Source organism: Aythya fuligula, chromosome 2 (assembly GCF_009819795.1).
Source record: "Aythya fuligula isolate bAytFul2 chromosome 2, bAytFul2.pri, whole genome shotgun sequence".
Classification (NCBI taxonomy): domain Eukaryota; kingdom Metazoa; phylum Chordata; class Aves; order Anseriformes; family Anatidae; genus Aythya; species Aythya fuligula.
In genome coordinates, this window is record NC_045560.1 from 38,949,966 (window position 1) to 38,970,329 (window position 20,364).

General features: G+C 42.7%; 1 protein-coding gene across 1 annotated transcript in view; it reads left to right on the forward strand.

The window, feature by feature from the left end:
- Positions 1 to 4,928: 4,928 nt before the first annotated feature.
- KAT2B (lysine acetyltransferase 2B) overlaps positions 4,929 to 20,364 on the forward strand; it is a gene marked incomplete at its 5' end in the record, with an annotated part of 42,602 nt that continues 27,166 nt past the window's right edge. Inside the window, 4 exons of the mRNA XM_032180682.1 lie at positions 4,929 to 5,111; positions 13,174 to 13,300; positions 17,993 to 18,138; positions 18,692 to 18,781. Of these exons, the coding sequence (XP_032036573.1) occupies positions 4,929 to 5,111; positions 13,174 to 13,300; positions 17,993 to 18,138; positions 18,692 to 18,781 (546 nt within the window). The remainder of the gene's footprint in view (positions 5,112 to 13,173; positions 13,301 to 17,992; positions 18,139 to 18,691; positions 18,782 to 20,364) is intronic.

Consider the following 20,364-nt stretch of genomic DNA (forward strand, 5'->3'; position numbering starts at 1 on the left):
GCACAGCTCCTTAACCAAGAAGAAGCACTTGAACTGGGATATGGCAGCCAAAAAAAAAAAAAAAAAAGGCAAAATAAGTCTTCCTACATCATAACTATTTTGCACCTGGTGCCGGTTGCTGAGTCTGTGTGGTGGGGCAGAGGCACTGGTTTGGAACCCATCGAGGGCCTGTGTGGGGTGGTCATCTTACAGAAATAAAAGTTTTTTTGTTGTTGTTGTTTTTTTTTTTTTTTTTTTTTTTTTCCTGTGGCTTTATTTTCTAAATCGATGTGGTATCAAGCGTGTGGGTTGCCGATGGCTTGAGCACAGCTAGGAGGTGTGAGGCTTCTGGGCACCCACCTGCTGCCGCTGGGGCTGTGAAAAACCCTCCCTGTATGATTGAAGTATGCCGAGTGGGGTCCCAGAGAACTGTGGGGATGCAGATGTCAGAGGATGGAGTACAGAAACACTGGGGAGGCACAAGGAAGAGGAGGTAAGTGAGAAATAGGTGATATGTGCTATGTCTACATGAAGCAACGGAGAGCTCTCACCACCTCGAAACTACAGTGTAAGGCTGCACGGTGACTGCGGGTGAGTAAACAACATCAGCAAGCAGCTTCTGAACTTATTTCACGTGCTTTGTGTTGTATTGGTGAAGGCAGTAAAACGCCTCTGCTGCCTGAGTCCAGCCACCAGCTTCTCACTGGGTTTTGGTCCCCCAAAACTGTGACTGCAGTCATAATGAGCATGCTCAGGGGAAGAAATGAAAAAAATGGCAAATTGCTTTGGCACTTGCAAGACACTTGTGTTGCTACAACACTCTTGAGTGTTGCAATGACATTTTCTCTTTTTTTTTTTTTTTTTTTTTTCCTTTAAAAATGGGGTGACTGGAGTGTGAGATTCTCTGTAACAAAGGCCTCCCGGTAAGGTTTGCCATCTACATTACTAATATTCCATGTAAGCAGCATGGGAAACTAACAAGGTGCTAGAGAGAGCATAAGGAACAAAACTTTTGCGCTCTTAATACTTCCAGTGGTTCATAAAATATTGATAGCAGCTCTGAATGCCTGGTGGCCAAGAGGGAGGCCACTTAACCCACAAGGAATGTGCTAATGAAAGAACACAATGGGATTTTATACTTGGAGAAATTCCCCAGAGGGGGGAAGAGCTCTGCTTTCTCCATTTGCATTGAATGGCATGAATAAAAACAGGTGGGAGAGCAGGAAGAGTCCTGTCTTGAACAAAAGGAGAGGGAGAGAGGCGTGGGGTCGGACACAGAGCCCTGCCTGGGTTGAGAGATGGGGTCGGATGGGCTTGTGGAGCTGGGCACCAGGCAGGGAGGCTGCTCTCGGAGAGGCAGCGTTGTTCAGCGTCAGGCTGTTATTAGCTGAGTCACTCATTGTGTGGCCGAGATAGGCCCCAAGAGCTCCAGATGACAACTGGGTAATAAGCAGACACCAGACACACCCTAAATTGCATTTTAATTTTCCTCCTTTGTTGCATCAAGTGCAACTGCCTCCTTTGCTGGAATAATGTGCAGGTTTTTGCATTTAAGCTTGCCTGGTGTTTGGGGTGAATTCAGGCGATGGCAGCAAACCTGGACGTGGTGGCTTCTGGGAGCACCAGCTGCAAACAGCAGCCTCATCGAGGCCACCTGCAGCCTGAGAGAGACCTGAGAAGCACAGGAGCTGGCACGATGTCTCATGAGCTCCTGGCTGACTGTGAGGCAGATGAGAAGCCTTCCTGGGATCAGAGGCTGCTCACCTGAGCTCAGGAGCCAAGCAGCGGGGCAGGAGGCAGCTGGATTCACCCTCAGTGCTCACTAAGCACCACTTTCAGACTCAGTTCTTGTGCAAACCCAGTGACATGCCCCGAAGGACAGAAACTGAAAGATGTGGTGAGGGCTTTTCAGACAATGCGTTGAGTTTGATTCTAATTTAACATCTTCATAATGCATACTTAATGATGGAAAATGAGCACTGGAGTGATTCTGTTGTGCTCAAATTGAGTTATGCATGCATTACAATGAAAAAATGAATACAAGCTAGCTTGTAAATTCAGCCAAAAGAAAAACTCTGTTTAACTATATGAAGCTGAGAATGTCATCTACAGAGTCATATTTTTCTGCTTTCCTAATGTAGTACAACCTGTAATGGCCAAATTAAATTCACTGAAGCTACCACAAGTCAACACAACCCAAGTTATAGTCGTGAGTTTCTGGCCAGCAAATGAACTATTCCTTGTTTATTCTTGCCAAAAGTGCAAATGTGATATTTTAGCTGTCACTGGAGTGGTTTCAGACAAAGTAAATCCTTGGGATTTGTTTTGTTTTAAATGATAAAATAATACAAGTTGAAACAAGAACAATGATTTTAAACATGCTAAGAACATAAACATAAAAAAAAAATAAAATAAAATAAAAAAGAGAAAGTCTTACCTATCTTCAGGTTGAGTGATTTCTTTTTAAGTTGTTCCTCCGTGATAGCAGGCAGTACTGCATTTGGAGTGAAATTAGTGTTTATAAATGTTACTATAGTAACTGTATCCGTAGCCACAGGCTGGCAGAGTTACTGTTCTGGCTACCTAGTGAGCAGCAAGGTGAAAAGCAAAGAGAAGAGAGAGGATTGTAAGACAGCCACGATCTTGAGGCTTCTAGAGGGAAGTGTTGGAGAAGTGTTTTTTGCCTTTACAGTAACCAGCGTGCTGCTTTGTGCAATGGCAGTGGTTTTCACATTAGACCCTCATAAACACACCATGAAATGTTTTATTTTAGTGGAAGTAAAAACTTTTCAGGCTCTTAAGGACCTGGAAGAATAAGGTGGAAGAATAAGGTTGTTTGCCTAGAGCACAATCCTGTGAACTCTACCTGTGCAGTTGCAGACATAAAAGAGCACAGAGTGGCCCTAATAAACATCAGTGGGGTTACTTAGCCGTGTAAAAATAATAACAGTGTTTTCAGCACTGAAACTTGTAATTCGTTTGTATATAGGTGTGCAAGTGATGTGTGGTTAAATAGCATTAGCCTGCTGTTTAGAGGTAATTATTTACCTTTAAATAATTTACCTATTTGGGGCTGGTGATTTTATATATATATATATATATATATAGTGTCGATTTTCTTTATATATATATATAAAGAGAGAGAAAGAAAATCGACACAATAGGAGAACAGAATGGCTACAGGAGCTGCCAGCAAAGCCAGGAGCCTGTGCCCGAGATGGGACACCCTAGGAGCCCATACACTGTTGCAGATGAGCTATTCGCTGGTAACATTCGCTGCCGAAGCGGTGCGGTGGGAAAGCTAAAAGTGAAACCAAGTGATTACAGTTTCGTTTTCAGGTCCGGCAGGAAAGTGGAAGCCTCCCCGGCACAAAGCACTGCAAGCGCAGAGGTGCAGAGCATTATTCTTACACGGTGGTGGTTACCACACGGCGGCTATCTGCTGTTCCAAAGCGTCATCCTGCCACTTCCACGAATAATACCAAAGAGATCGCTAAGCAAATGTAAAGGAAACTCGATTATCCTATCCCCATGCCGTTAATTCTCGCACAGCCGGCGGCTGAGGCAGGGTTGTGCTCCCCGCCGCCTCCCAGGGCAGCGGCTCCTCCACCTTAACAGTCCGTCTTAAGGCACGGGGATGGCAGCAGCCATCTTATGGGTCACTGTCACAGCTGCTCGGGAGCCCTGCACCGGCCACAGCCTCCCTAGAGCCGGGGTCCCCGGGGGAGGCCGGGGATGGGGCGGGGGCAGGTGCTGTGCCCCCCCCCCCCCCTTCATGTTTTCCTAAAGCAGATGAGGGAACGGGATGGCCCCCATCAATCTTTTGTTGATTTTAAAAGCTCAGCCACTAATAATGATGATTTAAGAATCCCCCTTTCCCACAATAAATACCCCAGTGTTTCATTCTGAAAGGGAGCTTGGTGTGTCCTCCAGGTTTTGTTGTTTATTTTTTTGTCTTCCCGCATTTAACAAAAACGTCACCTCACCATATAACCTAATGCATGAGAATATCACCAGTAGCTGGGGAAATGGGGGCAAGGGAAGAAGGAGAACACAGGGAAAGCGTTTTCTCACTCCTCCTCTCCCTTATGTACCCCCATATATAACTCTCTTAACTTTGCAGAAGTCCGGAGTCATTTTTGGCTGCCCTGTGCAAGGCGCCGAGGCCTTGCTGCTGCAGGAGCTCCTCATGCCCTGGGATTCCCCTCACTCTTCATATTGCTGCCTCGGCTTTACACATCAAAGCGCTGCGGATCCCACACGAACGCCCAACCTCTTAAAGCGTGGTGCCCTCCTATAGAACTGCCATTTGTGGTTTCTCACAGCTCGGCCGCATTTTTACATGTGTGCAGCAGAGCGCAGCTTCCCCCGAGCCGCACATCCACCGGGCTGCTGCGCTGGGACCATTGGCTTCAATTTGTGCCCTGGGCTAGAAGGCGACCCCTGCGAGACACAAACCGACTGCTGCCACCACTCGCTCCGGGACGAGGTGAAGGATCGAGCAGCCTCCCCACGAGTTACCCCGTATTTAAATCTGACATTTTTACACTGCCTCCACCAGAAACCACCTAAAAAACCCCGAGCCGTTCTGGCACCCCCTGTCCCCCTCACAGCCCGGCTGCCTCCCGCGGGCGCTCAGGGCGCCGCCCGCACCGCTTCGCCCCCCTCACCCGGCGCGGGCGGGCGGGCGGGCGGGAGGGAGGCGGGTGCCGGCTCCCCCCCTGCCGGCGGGGCCGGAGCCGCCCGCGGAGCGCCGGGGCCCTCCTCCCGCCTCCCCCCCCGGGGAGCAGCCGGCGGCGGCGGCGCGGCGGAGGGGAGGGCCTAGGGCCGGGCGCAGGGCGCCGGCCGGCCGGACGGGCGGCTGCCGCCGCGCCGCGGGCATGGCGGAGCCTGGCGGCGGCGGCGCCGGACCCGGAGCCGGAGCCGGGGCCGGGCCCGGGGCGGCGGGGGGCGGCCCGCAGCAGGGCTCCCCGGCCGCCGGGGGGGTGGCGGCCGCCGCGGGTCCGGCCCGTACCGCCGCCGACAGCCCCGCGGGGCCCGGCTCGGCGCGCACGGCCGGGAAGAAGGCGCAGCTGCGCGCCGCGCCGCGGGCCAAGAAGCTGGAGAAGCTGGGCGTCTACTCCGCCTGCAAGGTACCCGGCCGCGGCGCCCACCCGCCCACGGAGGGTGGGGATTGACGGCGGCGAGGGGAAGGGCCGTGCCGGGGCGAACCGAGCCGAGCCGGGCCGGGAGGGGAAGGGGAAAGGGAAGGGAGGGCGGCCCGGTGCTCCCCGCGGAAGTGGCGGCTCCTTTCCCCCCTCCCCGGGGCTCTCCAGCCGCGGGTCGCGGGGATAAACCCTGAGCCTGCCGATGGACGGGGCGCCCCCACCCCCGGTGTCGCCCCCTGCGGTGCCCGCGGCACGGCGGCAGCCCCGGCTGGCAGCAGCCGCCCCGGCGGGGCGCGGCCTCCGGGCTCCGGCAAGCCCCGGCCTCGCCGGTCACGTAGCTGTGACTGCCTGCCTCGCCCTGCCCCGGGCATCCCTCCCTCTGCACGCTCCTGCCCCGGGCATCCCTCCTTTTCCACGCTCCTGCCCTCCACCTGCAGCTCGCCGCCGGGTGGGATGCTCAGGGCTCGCCCCCGGTGGATTTGGAGGTGGAGGGAGCGCGGTCAGGGCGGCTGCTCCTGCCCTCGGGGGCTGGTGACAGGCGCAGGTGTCGTCCGTGCGTGTCCACGTGCGGGGCAGGGTGCATGTGGTCAGAGTTTGGGACACGCTCCTGCAGCTGCCTGGGTGACTCCTGGATGCACGGGGAGACCGACAGGTTCAGGCTGGCAGCGCTGAGTAAAACCCTCTAGCAACGCTCTCGGCGTTGGAAATAACTGGGCTGTTTGTGAGAAAAGTGGTTTTTATTCCCTCTGTTCCCTTACTTTGGAACCCCCAAAAAGGCACACTTTGGGTCCAAGTTGGAACTAAAAGCTCACACACGTGAGGAGGCATCCTAGTTTGGGTCCGTAGCCCTTTCTGGTGATGTGAGGAGCTTGAACTGTCTGCTGAAGGCATGTCGCAATGCCGTCATGTGAGGGCAAGTTAAGGAAGCTGCACGCTTCAGTTTCCTTGCTGTTTACAAATGTGCAGGCATCTCTGTTTCAGCTTTGTTGCACTTGTGGGATGTGCAAGCTTACACAAGTGTCAGGAAGATAAAAGAGCAGCTAGTGCACATGAAGCTGGTGGCTCTTGTTGAAGGCTGCGTGATGAGGTTTTAAGCTTTCCTAGTGCTGATTCCACTTTGCATCCCCAATATTTTATTGCTACTAAGACATGCTGTTAAATGATGCTGGATGTGGGGCGTGTGAAGTCTTCACGGATGTGCCTGTGTGTATGAATCACTTTTTTCTTCCCTGTTTAGTTCTTTTTCCTTCCCTTGACGTACCTCCAGCTGATCTTCACGAGGGTTGAAGCCTTTTCTTCAGGTGCTTTGCCCCGCAGAGGTGGCCGCACCACGAAGGAGCACAGGCAGCCTTGTCTCTACAGAACCACTCTGCTTTTTTGGGGACTTGGCAGTCCCAGACATGCACTGGCATGGGTGCTTGGTGGCAGGGAGGTGAGAGCCGTGAGGGAGGGGAGGCAGCCTGCCGCTAGCCCTTCTGTCCCTCCCGCAGGACTCCGGTGGTGGGGCGCAGCATGGTGACAGCTCGTGCTGCCTGTGCCCTGCTGGGGTGTCCTTGTCGGCCCTCGAGGTCCTGCTCTTCTGCAGGGAGTCCCAGCTGGCTGTGTCCCTTTTGGCACTCCAGTCTGATGGAGTCAGACATATGGCTGGGGGCACCGCGGGGCTTCATCCTCCTTCCCCGCTGGGAGCAAGACGCAGCCACCGCACTCAGTGCTGCTCCACGTGCAGATTACAATGCAAAACTAACCTTTTTTACCTGATTTTTCTTAAGTAATTCAGTGGCAGGCAGCATTCTTTCAGGTCTCAAAACATCACCAAGTGGACATCCTTGTAAGCTAATCAAGTGCTGTCTCCTGTGGGGTACGGCGGAAGGATGCAGCTGGGTGGAAGGATGTGCTATACTTCTTCCTGAGCACCTGGCAGGAGCTCCAAAACTACGCTGCTTGGGTCGGAACATTAGCAGTGTGCAAGGAGCTGTAGCAGTGCAGAGAACTTTGAACTTTTTCTTACTCTGGGTTGCAACTTCTGTGCCATTTGTTTTGTGTGTGTGAGTGCGAGAGCTCAAACACTTGCACCGTCTCCGAAGGGGGCTTCTGTTTTCATTCAAGTGGCAGCCATATGTTAATCTTGTGTAGATCCACATAGAGCTGTACAAGTTGGAGTGCAGAAAATACGTGACGACATCCTGCAGTGCTGATAACTTTTTCCCATATAAAATTCACCGCAAAATCCTACTGCTTCAGCACACAGACCTTATTGGAAACTTAACCTCAGAGATGCTGGGAGTAGTAGAGGCAGAGAGCAGGGGTTTGCTAGGGCTGAAGAGCAGAAGTCAGAGGCTGTGTAGACTGCAGGTCCATCTGGTGACAGCAAAAATATGCTGTGCTGGAGAGGACACTGCTGAGCAGAAAGGGGTGTGAGGCACTGCTCTGCGGTAGGACACCCAGTCCCCAAGAGGGAACACTCTGGTCCTTTTTCAGCCCTCCCTCTGCTTCACCCCTTGGGAAATACAGGCACAGATGTCTTCAGTGTGCACATATTGTAAGCAGGATGAGAGCTGAGTTTAGGGAGCTCTTGCCCTGGCCTGGGACTAAAGAAATACATGTACTTGTGTTTTTTAATGGTTTGGTTTTGTTTTTCTGGTAGAGAATTGAGGCAGAAGACTTGTCACTCTAGACCTACAACACTTGGCTATTTCTCCTATTAAATAAAAAAGGGGTGGAAGGGCAAGAGCAGGCTCTTCTGCTTAAAACAGCCTTTTAAACTCCTGGGTTTGTGTGTGGGGAATGCACGTTCTGAACAATAAGATATATATTAGGAGCTGGCGCAGTTTTCACGATTTTCAGAAGTACACAGTAATGCTGTATTTGTGTAGTGTTTTGTTTTTGGCACTTACAGTTGTGTGTGTATGAATGGCTGCATACATCGTTTTGGTTTTGTCCAGTGTGAAATTGAGCATTAGGCACATGAGCGTGCCGCACTTCAATATAAAAGCAGCACTGTGTGACTTCATCCTCCATCTTCATTAAATACATTTATGTGTGTAAGTCTTCTAGGCTTTTTTTTTTTCTCCCCACTGATTTACAGTATGTGAAAATACAACTCTCTCTCCAGCCCATAGGGAGTTCTTCTTAAAAATTATGTTGAAATGTGTACTATTTTAGTACACTAATTTTTCCATAAAATTGCTTGTTTCTAACTGTATGTGTTACAGTAATGCCTGGATGCCTGTAAATGTAATTTGAGCCCTGTAGCTTAAGGCATTTGCACAAGTAGTGGAGAATAACACCTCCTCGAAGACCCCATGCTTTAAATAACCAAAACAAACATCGTGAGCAGGGCTAGATGAGAAGGTTTGGCTGAGACCCCGCGGCAGGTGAGTGGCAGAGTCTGAAGTAAAATCTGGGTCTCCCAGGCTGCAGAGCAGCTGCTGACCCTTGGTACAGGCATTTTCCCCCACATCTGATCCAGCAGTGAACCCTGTAGTGTTTTCCTGCTCCCACACATTAAAAATAGTTTGTGGTAAGATTATGTACTGTGGTTTTCATAATTACTTTTTTTTTTCCCCCCTGACTTTTATAAGGCAGATTAAGATGAGGCAGACTTGACTGCATTACTTGTCTAAATTCTGTATTGTAGGATTACAGCTCCTTGAAGCTCCACTGAAAATGTATGAATGTTTTCTGGAGAAATTGAGGAGGTATATAGGAGTCATACAGGACATTAAACCTTTCTTATGATCATTTTCATAGTGGGGTGAATCTGTTATGCTATGTATTGCAGGTCTAATTAAGACATCTTTCTTTAAATTTAATAAGAAATCTACCATTAACCTCACAAGGTGGGAATGCGATCCCTGCTTTTAATAACAAATATTATACAGTATCCTACATCTATTCTGTAGTTGAGAGAAACCTGGGGGTGGGGTGGGGTAGGGGAAATACAATACTTGGATTGACTAACAAAGGAAGAACATGTCCTTTGAGCTGAACATTAAATTGATTTCATATTGTTAAAGACAAATGATCCCTTCCTGGTACATATGGGTAGATCTCCAAGCAGCATCTGACTGCCTGGTTGCTGGGTACTGGGTGTTTGAGTAGGAAAAACATGCATTTTAAATTCATCAATGTTTTTGTTATGCTTTGTTTGATGTTCTTTGTTAAAAGCATCATTTTGAGATTATTGCTTGCAGGAGAAAGCTTTACAGTAGGGTATTTTACTTGGCTTTTCTGTTGGGAGGGAAAGTAATTTTTCTGGAGTAATTACACTTGTTGGAAACAAGACCTGTGGTGCTGTGTGTCTATAATCTGTTGAGTCTGCTTGGCATTGCAGTTATGAGACAGGGCAGACTGTATGGCTTTGAGTTGAAAAGAGCCCAGTACAGCAGCTGTTCTGAAACTCAGCTTTAAGTTTGTTTTGGTCTTTTGCTTTGTAATCAAGTTGGGTTGAAACTTACCTGTTCCTATGCCTATTTCACCACCAGAAAGGGGAAGGAATGGTTTAGGCAGTATAACATTGTAACAATATTTACTTAGCCATTATAATTTAGACCTGAAACCCACTTAAGTGGCATAAATATAAATAAAAATGTATGTTAAAATGTGCTGTTATTATACGGTAGTACCCTACATGTAATACATGGAAGGTGCCAAAAATTTGATCAAAAATATATCATGCGGTGCAGATTGTATGTAATTTTTGCATTGTTTTTGAGGGGAGACTAGGCATTGGTGTGTAATTGTTGTTTGATTACATTACACTCATCAGTTTTATTAAAAAAAAACATCCTTTAAGATACAATGTCTGTGATCCTTGGGCCTGGAAAGATGGCATTTGTGGCTTTGCAGGGTTCAATAAAGCAGAAGTCCCCAGCTTTCTGCAGTGGCTTTATCAAACCTCCACAGATGTCCCAGAAAACAAGACCCCAAGGACTGGATGTGCTAGTTTAAATGCTTCTTTTCCTTCCTCCCCTCCAAACTGTTTTGAACTTAAACTAAGTTTTTGTGGAGGTGAAGTCATATTTTATTTTCTAATGAAAAGCAGATGACTGACATTTAAAAAAAAAAAAAAAAAAGAAAAGGAAAGAAAGAAAGAAAGGAAAAAGCTGAAGATGGCCAAGGAAAGGACTGAATGAACAAAACAAAGACAGTGGAAGACTTGTAACAAGTAGGCAATTTAAGGCACTGAGTAATGCACATTGCACATTCAGCACAAAATACTTGCACTATCAACATCGACAATGAAAGCTTAGTTTTGAAGCCCTTTTCGGGCTGTGTTTCCCCTCGGTTAACAGAACTTTTGTGCTGATTCTGGTGTTTTATAGAAAGAATTAAAAAAAAAAAAAAAAATAGGCCCACCCTTGATAGTTGCTTGAGAAAGGTCTCTAGAATATTACGAACAATACAAATTAACATCTGCTTCAAAAAGATCTGGCAAGCAAGTACTACCGAGGGCTGACAAAAATCTGCCACTGAACACACTGTTTTTATTCTGCTGTGGGTGGGTTGATATTTATTTTTGGCAGTTGAACCGAGCTGTTATCACAATTCATACATCTGTTTGTTTGCATCTTTGCTGTTAATTATTGTGTGACACGAAAGTTTGTGTAGTTACTCACTGTTTATAGCTTTTTAGGCTTGATCGTAAACATTGTGTGGTGAGCTTCTGTGAAATGCTGGTTCCACTCAGAGAAAAATATTCTCTAAATGCTTTTGGCCTAGTTTATTTTATTTTATTTATTTATTTTTTGTCATTTTCCACTGTGGTATGATTTAAGGCAATTAATAAGAAGCATTATGTTATGTCAGTAATTTACAAAGTTGAACATTTGTCCAGACGACTGAGTGGGAAGAATCAGACCCTGATTCCCTAACCTTATAGTCAGTTATTTTCTTGCTGTTGCTGTTCAAGAACTTCTTTACGATTCTGTCTTGAATTTTCTTTGGCAATAATCTCATTTTCTGACAGTCTCTTCTTGTTTTAACTGCAAAAGCTCTCATGGCAACATTCTCTCTTCTATGAAGCAATTGTGAATAGCTTATTTGGCGTTGTTTTTGTCTAGCTTGAGGTCAAATTGTCTTGCAGATGTCCGCAGTCTTCACAACAGGGCAGTCCTTGGTTCGTAGGTGCCACTAATCACTGGCTTCTCTTTCTAGTCAACAAACCTTAGTAGGTCCTGTAGGTTTGGATAACAAACAAAAATAAAACTGGCTCAATGCCTGTGAAATTGTAAGAGACAGTTTCTACTGCAAAATAATATCGGGCCTGCTTGACTTCTCTGCCAGTCATATTACTCATAGAAAACATGATAGAAAAATGTAGATAGAAAGATGAAATTCACTGTAAGTCCCTCCGGGTTGCATTTTCTGAGACTGTATATATATAAATCTTCCCCAGATTTCCCATGTTTCATATAGAAATCTACCTGGTGCTACCCTACAGACACATGTTGTGGTATACACCCTCAGCATAGCGGCCTACACCCACACGGTGCGTGGAGACCCGGTGGGCCCAGGGGATGCAGCTGGCCCCCTTCCCAAGGGAAGTGCACATGGAAGTGGTTTTGCTGGGAGCTTGCAGGTGGGTTTCTGAGTCATCCTGGTGGTTTTGGCTGCTGAAAACACCACTTGTCCCTTCCAGCATGCCAGACTGCCCTGAATGCCGCCTGACCCCATGGCCGGGAGTCCAGCTGGATAAACACTTCAGCAGAAGAGATGGTAAAAGCATCATGTGGCGCTCAGCAAAATGCAGGCAGCAGTTGTCGCAGTGCTCAGGTTGCTGAATATTGAAATTAGAGTGGAAGAACAATTTACCATCAATCTACGAAGCTGTCAATCATAGGCACTGTCAAGCTGTGATCTTTTCTGCCTCTCTTGGGTGCTTCTTCCGTAGGTGAGATGAGATTTGGAAACATAAAAGGAAAATGAAATAGGTTCCTGAAATAGATTGCATTAAATATATTCAGAATCAGTTTGAAAAAAATGACACATTAGTGCTGGATATATTAACACCACATTTTTCCTACTAAGGTTGTTTCTGTCGTAAATATTATGCAGCAGTTGGCATACTTTCCTCACAGAGGTCCTGGCACTGCAAATTCATGAGTATCTCATTACCGCCCAGTGCACAGATATCTCTGAATAGCAGAAAAGTACGCTTTTCTTCTAACAGCATTCATATTCTCATTTGAAGATCTAATCAGAACTTTGCCATCAAAATAACAGAACTTATGGATGTGCAGAAAAAAATCTCCCTCCTATAAAGCTGTTCTTTGGATAACTGGAACTGGTACTTTGAACTTCTAAATGATTTGAAATTGGATTACCTGGGTCACCACCTCCCCCTTCATGGTCATCCCTGTTAACTGTAAACCATTGGTTTGTTTCTCTGTCAGTGACTATAACTACATTTTCCATGCTATGTGACAGGTTTCTGTTGGCAGGGTCGCTGTCTTTGGCATTCACTGCTGTTGGTGATGTGGCCAAGCCTTGCTTTGGACAACTTTCTTGACCAATGCAGTTACTGTTTGCTTATTTCAGTGTTTGGTTAACCCCGCTTGGCTGGACGTGTGCTTATTTTTAGTTGCGTGATTTCTTGTTGCAAGTGTAGCTGATAAGGTAGTGATAAACACATTGCCCATTAGATGGCCTGTTTGTGTTTAAATCATTAAAACTGTCTTGGTGGATCTGTACGTGTTGATAGGACCTGTATGTCTTGATATAAATGTCTGAATGCTTCTTTCATACAGGACCTACAGCTTTCTGTAAAAGAATTAGCCAGACTTTGTGTATTTATTTTTTTCTGAGCACAGCTTGCATACCAGAACCAGGATAATCTTTCTATTTGCAGTATTATTCTATTTCTGATCATATCTAGAAAATAAGCTCTAGCGGTGTGGTAGATTTAAAAATAAACAAATAAAAATCAACCGCTTGTTAATAATACTACTTCTTATTGCCTTTGAAATATGGCAGATTCAGTAAATTGCTGTGGCTTTGTTGGTTGTTGTTCACGCTACTGATTGATATTCTTTTACTTTGGTTTCAGGCTGAGGAATCTTGTAAATGCAATGGCTGGAAGAACCCCAACCCACCTCCCACTCCCCCTCGGGCAGATCTGCAGCAGACAGTTGTCAGCCTTACTGAACCATGCCGCAGCTGCAGCCATACACTAGGTAAGATTTTAGCTTTCTCCTAGAATCCACGTGCTTATACCCAGAAGTCTGCACTCTTGCAAGATGAAATTCAAGATGCTATGCTAGAAATGGTGTTACAGTCAGACATAAATGTCAGTTAACTTAGATGAAAATATGTTAGAAGTTCCCCAAAATGAATTTCAAAGGAATTGAATGAGGCACGACTTCTAATAATCTAGACATTTTATTTTGTTAAAATACAAAAGCATTTTTAAACTACCCATAATAATTTTAATACTTTATATAACATATGAATTAATATCACATTGTTTTATCTTTCAGCAGCCTTAGCTATAACATGAATGAGACTTTCTTACAATTAAATAAGCTGTAAAGTATTCTTGAACATAGTTAAAGTGGAAAATCTTTCCTACAAAAATAACCTTGCCTTCTGACACACAAAATACTGGAGCTGTACATCTGATATATAGCTCATGTGTATATATATATATATAAAAAATCCAATGTTAAATATTTTTTTTCTGCAAATAGATAATTATTTTTTACACACACCTCCTGAAAAAAGGCATGAAGCACTAACTTTTATTTAAAAAATTATGCTTATCCAAACTGAAAGCCGGATAATAAAAAATGATCTATAATAAAGTTCAGAACAAACTAAAAAAAAAGGAGTTGTTTTTAAATTTTGGTTGGTGTGATGCATAACAGAGAAAATTGTAATATAAAAAAGGAAATCTAAAACCTTCACAATTAATCATTTATTTATTTTTGGGAATAATATAGTACTTTGTATGGAACACTTTTTTTTTGGGGGGGTGGGGGGTGGCGGCGGCATATTTTTTTTTTCTGCTCCCTTTTTATATCTTCGTTACTCTGATCTATTTCTAGGCTTTCCAACATATTCCTTTCCTGATACCCCCAATCTCTGGTTTTATTTGCAGGAGAAGTTTAGCATGGTATCACAGAACTTTTGGTCTCCTTAGCCAAGTTAGTTTCAACCTTTCATCATCCTGCTTATTTGTGCCAACTTTGGTTATGCAGCCAGGGTAGCTTATGTTACCCATCCCTTTCATTCCACCTGGAGAAAGAGGCTTTTCATTTTTTTTAATTTTTTTTGAATCTTTTGAGATGTTGTGCCTGTCAGTTCCCTATTCTTCACTGGAATTTGTGGAAGCTATGTATTTTGTAGAAAAACTCAGCTCTTGCAAAGGCTGAGCTTGATTTTGGTCTTTTAAAAATCTTAAATTGCTCATTAACTAGGGAGCCAGGGAAAACTGTAAAACCAGTACCAGTGACAGGTACTTTATGAAATTAAGTATATTTTTATTTATTACTGTTTTTAGAAAAGGTAAAGTTTTTTTTTCTTTTTCTTTTTTTTTTTTTTCTGCTAGCTGCAGCTAATGAGGACAATGTTTCATTTGAAATAACTGAAATGAGTTGCTGTCTGCTTCCCCAGACCACTAGTCAAAATCTGTCTTTCAATGGTGTTTTCCAAGATAATTTTCCTATTCATCTCCTCTAAATTAGCGTGTTCTTGCTGAATGCCTTTAAAACCAGACTGACCACAAGATGTGCAGGCTTCAGATTATCATCTGCCTTGCATTTTCTTTTCCTCAGGGAGCTGTTGAAATAGCAATGTATAAATTGCTCTGTTGGTTAAAGACATACCTGATCTAAGATACATTTTTTATTTATTATGTTTTTTTTTTTTTTTTTTTTTTTTTTTTTTTTTTTTTTTCCATTTTCTTTCTTTCAGAAGATTATCCTAGGCATTAGGATAATCTTCTATGTTTCAGGCTTTTTTTTTTTTTTTTTTTTTTTTTTTGGAGGGGTGGGGTGAAGTGTGTGTGTGTGGGGGAGGGTATTCAGTCTTTAAACCAGTGCAGATTTTGGTGCACAATCTGTTTGACAGTAAGTGGTTTAATTTATGGTTATTTCTATCTATTTACCTACAGCATGTATTTTTTTTTGTTTTCACTGAAGCAGCTAAAATGGTTTAGATGTACATCTCTTGTTGCATTGTCCACAAGTACCAGTCCTACTTCTGACTTAGGGCTTCAAATTTGTCATGGCATCAAAATATTTTGGCTGCTGATTTGCCATTGTGCTGTTGTTCTTCACCTTGTCTGACTCACCCTGACCCTCATCTACACTTTTTGCTTTGGTGTGCCATGGTTTGCCACCAGCCACTCTGCTTCTCATTTCCCTTTATTCAGGGTTGGAACTGGCTCAGCCACTCAGCTTGGCTCATGCCTGGATTTTTAATGAATATTTCTTTTGTTTGGGCAATGTGTTGGGTCACTGATGTAGAACTGTGAACTCGTGACTGAATTGTGTGCCAGGAGACTTCACTGTCCACCAGCTTCAAGAGCAGGTGTTATGTAGTCAGATACTCTCTTCTCTTTTAAACTTAATTGGTTTCTCCCATGTAACAGTGTATTTTCCTGTTGGTAAACATTTTGTGTCTTGAGAGTAATGCACTTTTAAAACTGATTAAATAATGTGTTAGTACACTATATACACAATCAGGAACCCTTTTTTCCCAGTCTTGTCTTTATTTCCTTCTATTTACCATAATGTATTTGGATATTTCTTGGTTTGCCTGTCTTATATACATCACTTGTGTTTTTAGATAAACATTGATTTTGAGATAGACTGTAAACATATTCCTTCTTAGTCTGTTTTCTGACAGCTTCTAATTCATACACTTGTGTATTTTCTTAATGAATTTGCACAACTAATTTAATTAACTTGTTATTTTTCACATCTTCAAATCATTGAAATCATTACATTGGCCTTGTTCTTTCTGTTTGCTTTCTTCTCATGTGCTGTAGCATCATATAGTCATGATGTTTTTTCTTTTTTTTTGTAAGCATAATAGCAACTGAGGTACCAGTAGGGTAATGCAAATGAATGGGACTATAAAACTCTAGTCAGGAGAAACACAGAATTTGGTGTCAGTGTACTAAAGCTTTGATTTTTAAACTATTTTAAAACTATTTTTACTATTGGCCACAAGAATTTGTGAACAGGCTGTTGAACATCCAGACTGTTGGCTGGATTGATGTACAAACATTGGATGATTCTGTAGTAAATGATATACTACAGTAAATACAATCCGAAGTTCCTTTTTAAGTTCAATGTATGGGTAATAGTTCTGTAATATAATAACATTTTCAAATCCTAAGTAGTCAATAAGACTTTTGGTACTGTCCCTGAAAATAGGTGGAAATGGCTTCTTATGCTGATTTTCTTTATTCTGTTTAGTAGTTGAGCCTGAAGTTTCTTTATTCAGTTATCAATTTCTAATACAGTGCTCATCTAGGAGAGAACTTGTTTCTTTTACAAGATCAGAACAGACATCTGCAAATACCATACTATTGCATCTGGCTCAAGGACAGAAATGAAATCCCTTTATTCTACCTAGGTTGCTGAATGTTGTTCCTTGGAGAAACCCTGTGGTGGCCACCTCACCTTTAGTTAGACTTTGCTCAGAACTTAAGACACTCTATTATAAATGTTCATTTAAGTGGAAATGAATGCTGGCATCTTTTAAATGTTCTGAGCCAAGGTGTCCTTTTTACTTGAAGCTGCACAAATTTGTTGAATTTAAATGTTTTGACAGCTGTCATACTGAACTACAACTTTGCTTGGTGGCCAATAAATATGATCGGTTTTGAGTCAAGTGCTATTTCTGCCCACTTCCTCTCTCCTTAAGGTATTGGATTTACGTTCAGAATTTCCTACCAGTCCGATAAGTAAATATTGATGAAAGTTACTAAAAGGCTAAAAAATATGCTCAACATTTCAAATGGTTTTCTTTTTCTTTTGAAAGATATCTTCTTGTCCTTTCAGAGTAAAGGATATGCATACCTTTCAGGTACATTGGCCTGGAGTCAGCTAAGATTGTTGCTTTTTGTAATGCAAATACCTTCTGTTTGGGGAATCGACTTTTTGTTTTAAATTGCCTTCTCTCTTCCTGGAGCCAGTTGTTTAAACCTGCTTTACATGATTGTCTCACTTTACACATACAAACCTCCAGCTTTTGAAAATTACAAATGTGGAACTATATTTACCTTTGGAGCTGATAAAGGAATTTTGTCACTTGAAGATTATGATGTTGAAAGGTGTCTTTTTGTACACTTCTGAACAAATGAGCATATACAATCTGCAAAAGCTTTGTTAATATAGTGCACGCAAAACAGCTTGAATTTACTTGATATAAAGTTATGAGACTTGACCAGTAATATGCAGTTTAAAACAAACAAACAAACAAAAAAAAAACTATTTATGGAGCCGATACCTTTTTATCTTCACAAAATAAGGTGCTATCTGTATCAACACCTGATTAGCTAATTTAAGGATATTTTCTCATGAAACTTTCTCAAAAGTACAGTTCTTGGACAAAAATGTATGTAATACTTCTATATTGCAACATATTAATACAGACAGACAGGACTTGTGTGGTCTGTTTTAAGTACTAACACAGACTGATTCCACACAGCTGTCTTCCCTTTGCTTGTGGGAATTGCCAGTGGGGGGCTCCGATGTGGCCTATATTTCAGTAAGCTCTGATAAGAGGTTCTGTTTAAATAAGGTTATTGCAGGATCTTTGCCTTCACAAGCAAAGCGTAGTTTGAGACATCTTGGGGAGTACTTTTGCTGTCTCTCGATAGGCTTTTCACAGGTTTGGATTTTTATTTCATTTAGCTGCTCATGTTTCTCACCTGGAGAATGTGTCTGAAGAAGAAATGAATAGGCTACTGGGGATTGTACTGGATGTGGAGTATCTGTTCACCTGTGTCCACAAAGAAGAAGATGCAGACACCAAGCAAGTTTATTTCTACTTGTTCAAAGTAAGCTGAATTTATGTAGGATTTTGTCTTTTTTTTTTTTTTTCACTCTCACACAAGCCAGTTTCATTGTTTAAAATGCTACTCACGCATGTATTGACTTTACCTGGTGAGAAGTTTTCTGTTTTTTTTTTTTGGCATGATGCATTACAGGCCAACTGTGCTAGAATCTGCAGTGCTTACAGTGTATCATGTCTTATTCCAAAAGTCATCTAGATGATTCAGGAGCTGAGCCCAACTCCCATCTATAAACTGCTTCCACCTGCAATTCTAACAGTCTTCACTTACACATTGGGAAAAGGCAGCTGACATAAATACTAACTACACATAGTTCTCTGCCTACACATAGTCAGAGAAGCTTTTTATGTGTGTTTCAAAGAAGATATGAAGCAATTCACAGTGAAGTTAAGTAGCTATAAATTTAGATGACTGAGTAAGCACATACACAGCCAGGGGATTTTCAACACTGCTTGCACCGTTTTGTGTTCCAGTGAGTTCCATTGACACTATGTAAATATGCAAATTTATTAATTTCCTTAAATTTATGTTTTAACAGCTTTTGAGGAAGTGCATATTACAGATGGGAAAACCTGTAGTAGAAGGATCTTTGGAAAGTCCCCCATTTGAGAAACCTAGCATTGAACAGGTAAACAATCAACTGTTTATTTTATTTTATTTCTTTTGTAAACACAGACACTTCTTTGAAACTCTGGCATTTCAGGCAGTTTACAAATGCTTCTGTGTATTACTTTAGGAGAAGGACTGAATCTGTAGGAGACTTCTGCAGCTTCTTCTCCTTTAGCATTGGTATAATAGCTACATTATTTAACTTCTCTCATCATTCATCTTATGCTTTACTGAAACTGACAGTTTTTTTGTGGGTTTAGAGAATGAAACTTAAAATACTACTTTTATGTGTGGCAGTTCTAATCTTTCTCTGTCTTGAGTGATGAAAAATACTGTCAAAGTTTTGAAATCCAATATTAAAATGACTTTTGTCTTCAGTAAATCAATGAAAATGTTACGATCCAATTCAGTGAGATCATAGTCTTCTCTTTCAAAGGGCACACTACAAAAAACAGCCCAAAACAAAGAATAACTGAGGCTTTTGTAATTCTTAGTGGATAAAGAACATATGACAAATTCAGATTTTGGTTTAGCAAGCTCCTCAGAATGAACTTTTGGCACAAAAGTGGGCCCATTAACTCCAGTGAGACTATGCAGAAGCTTACATACCTCACTCAATCAGGAGCTGAATGTGTTCCCACTGGTGGATGAATGGCTGCTCTATTGTTAAACAGGACATTTTAAATGTGAAGAGCATTATGTGAAGTAAGTATTTCCTTACAACTCTTGCTTTTTACAGTTTAGTAAAGTCAGAGTTCTTTATTGTTGAATTTCTTGGAAGACTTCACCTTAGGTTCTCCTTTAGTTTGAATATAAACAAGAATAAGCATATGTAAGATGCATACACTACTAGACCTTTAAGTAAGCTACTAAAAAGGTTTTGTACAATGTATTTTTTTCGCATTCTTCGTACTATTCAATTTGCTTAAGAAGGTAAAGCACAGTAACTCTTTTTCCAGCTTATTTTGAAAGAACTTTCCCTTAAAATAGACCAATAATTTCACCTTTTTGTTCCTAGCAGTGCAGCTCAATCACACAATTTGTTCCTAGCAGTTCAGCTCAATCACACAATTATTTGCTAAACAACAGTATTATAATTGATTTTTAGTATATATGTATTGCAGCAGTTATAGTCGCACATTTTGACTATTCTCAGTATATTTTTTAAAAAGTAGACAGGTATACAAAGTGCACTGAAGTGACACATGTGAAATGCTGACATTTCTTGAAGAAACAATATGCCATGTAGACAAAAACTTGAATAGAAGTCCTCAAGCCCAATTTTACTATTTTAGGTGATGAAGAAATACATACTTTTTTATAGAGGAAATACATAAATCATGCAATATGGTTATCAGCAGAATTGTGCATGTATTAAGAAATAGAAGAAAGCTCTCTTGATCTTTCTCTGTTCCCTGACTTTTTCTTTTTTCTTTTTTTTTTTTAACTTTGAAAAACAAGGAAAAAATAAATTTCCTTGTCTCCTTCTAAGTCAACAAGTCAGCTGCTGTAGAGCAATAGAATAAAAACACTTGGATGTACCTGATTCTTTGCACAGGAGAATCAGTTTGTGACATGTGACTTGCAAGGAGTTCATGGTCT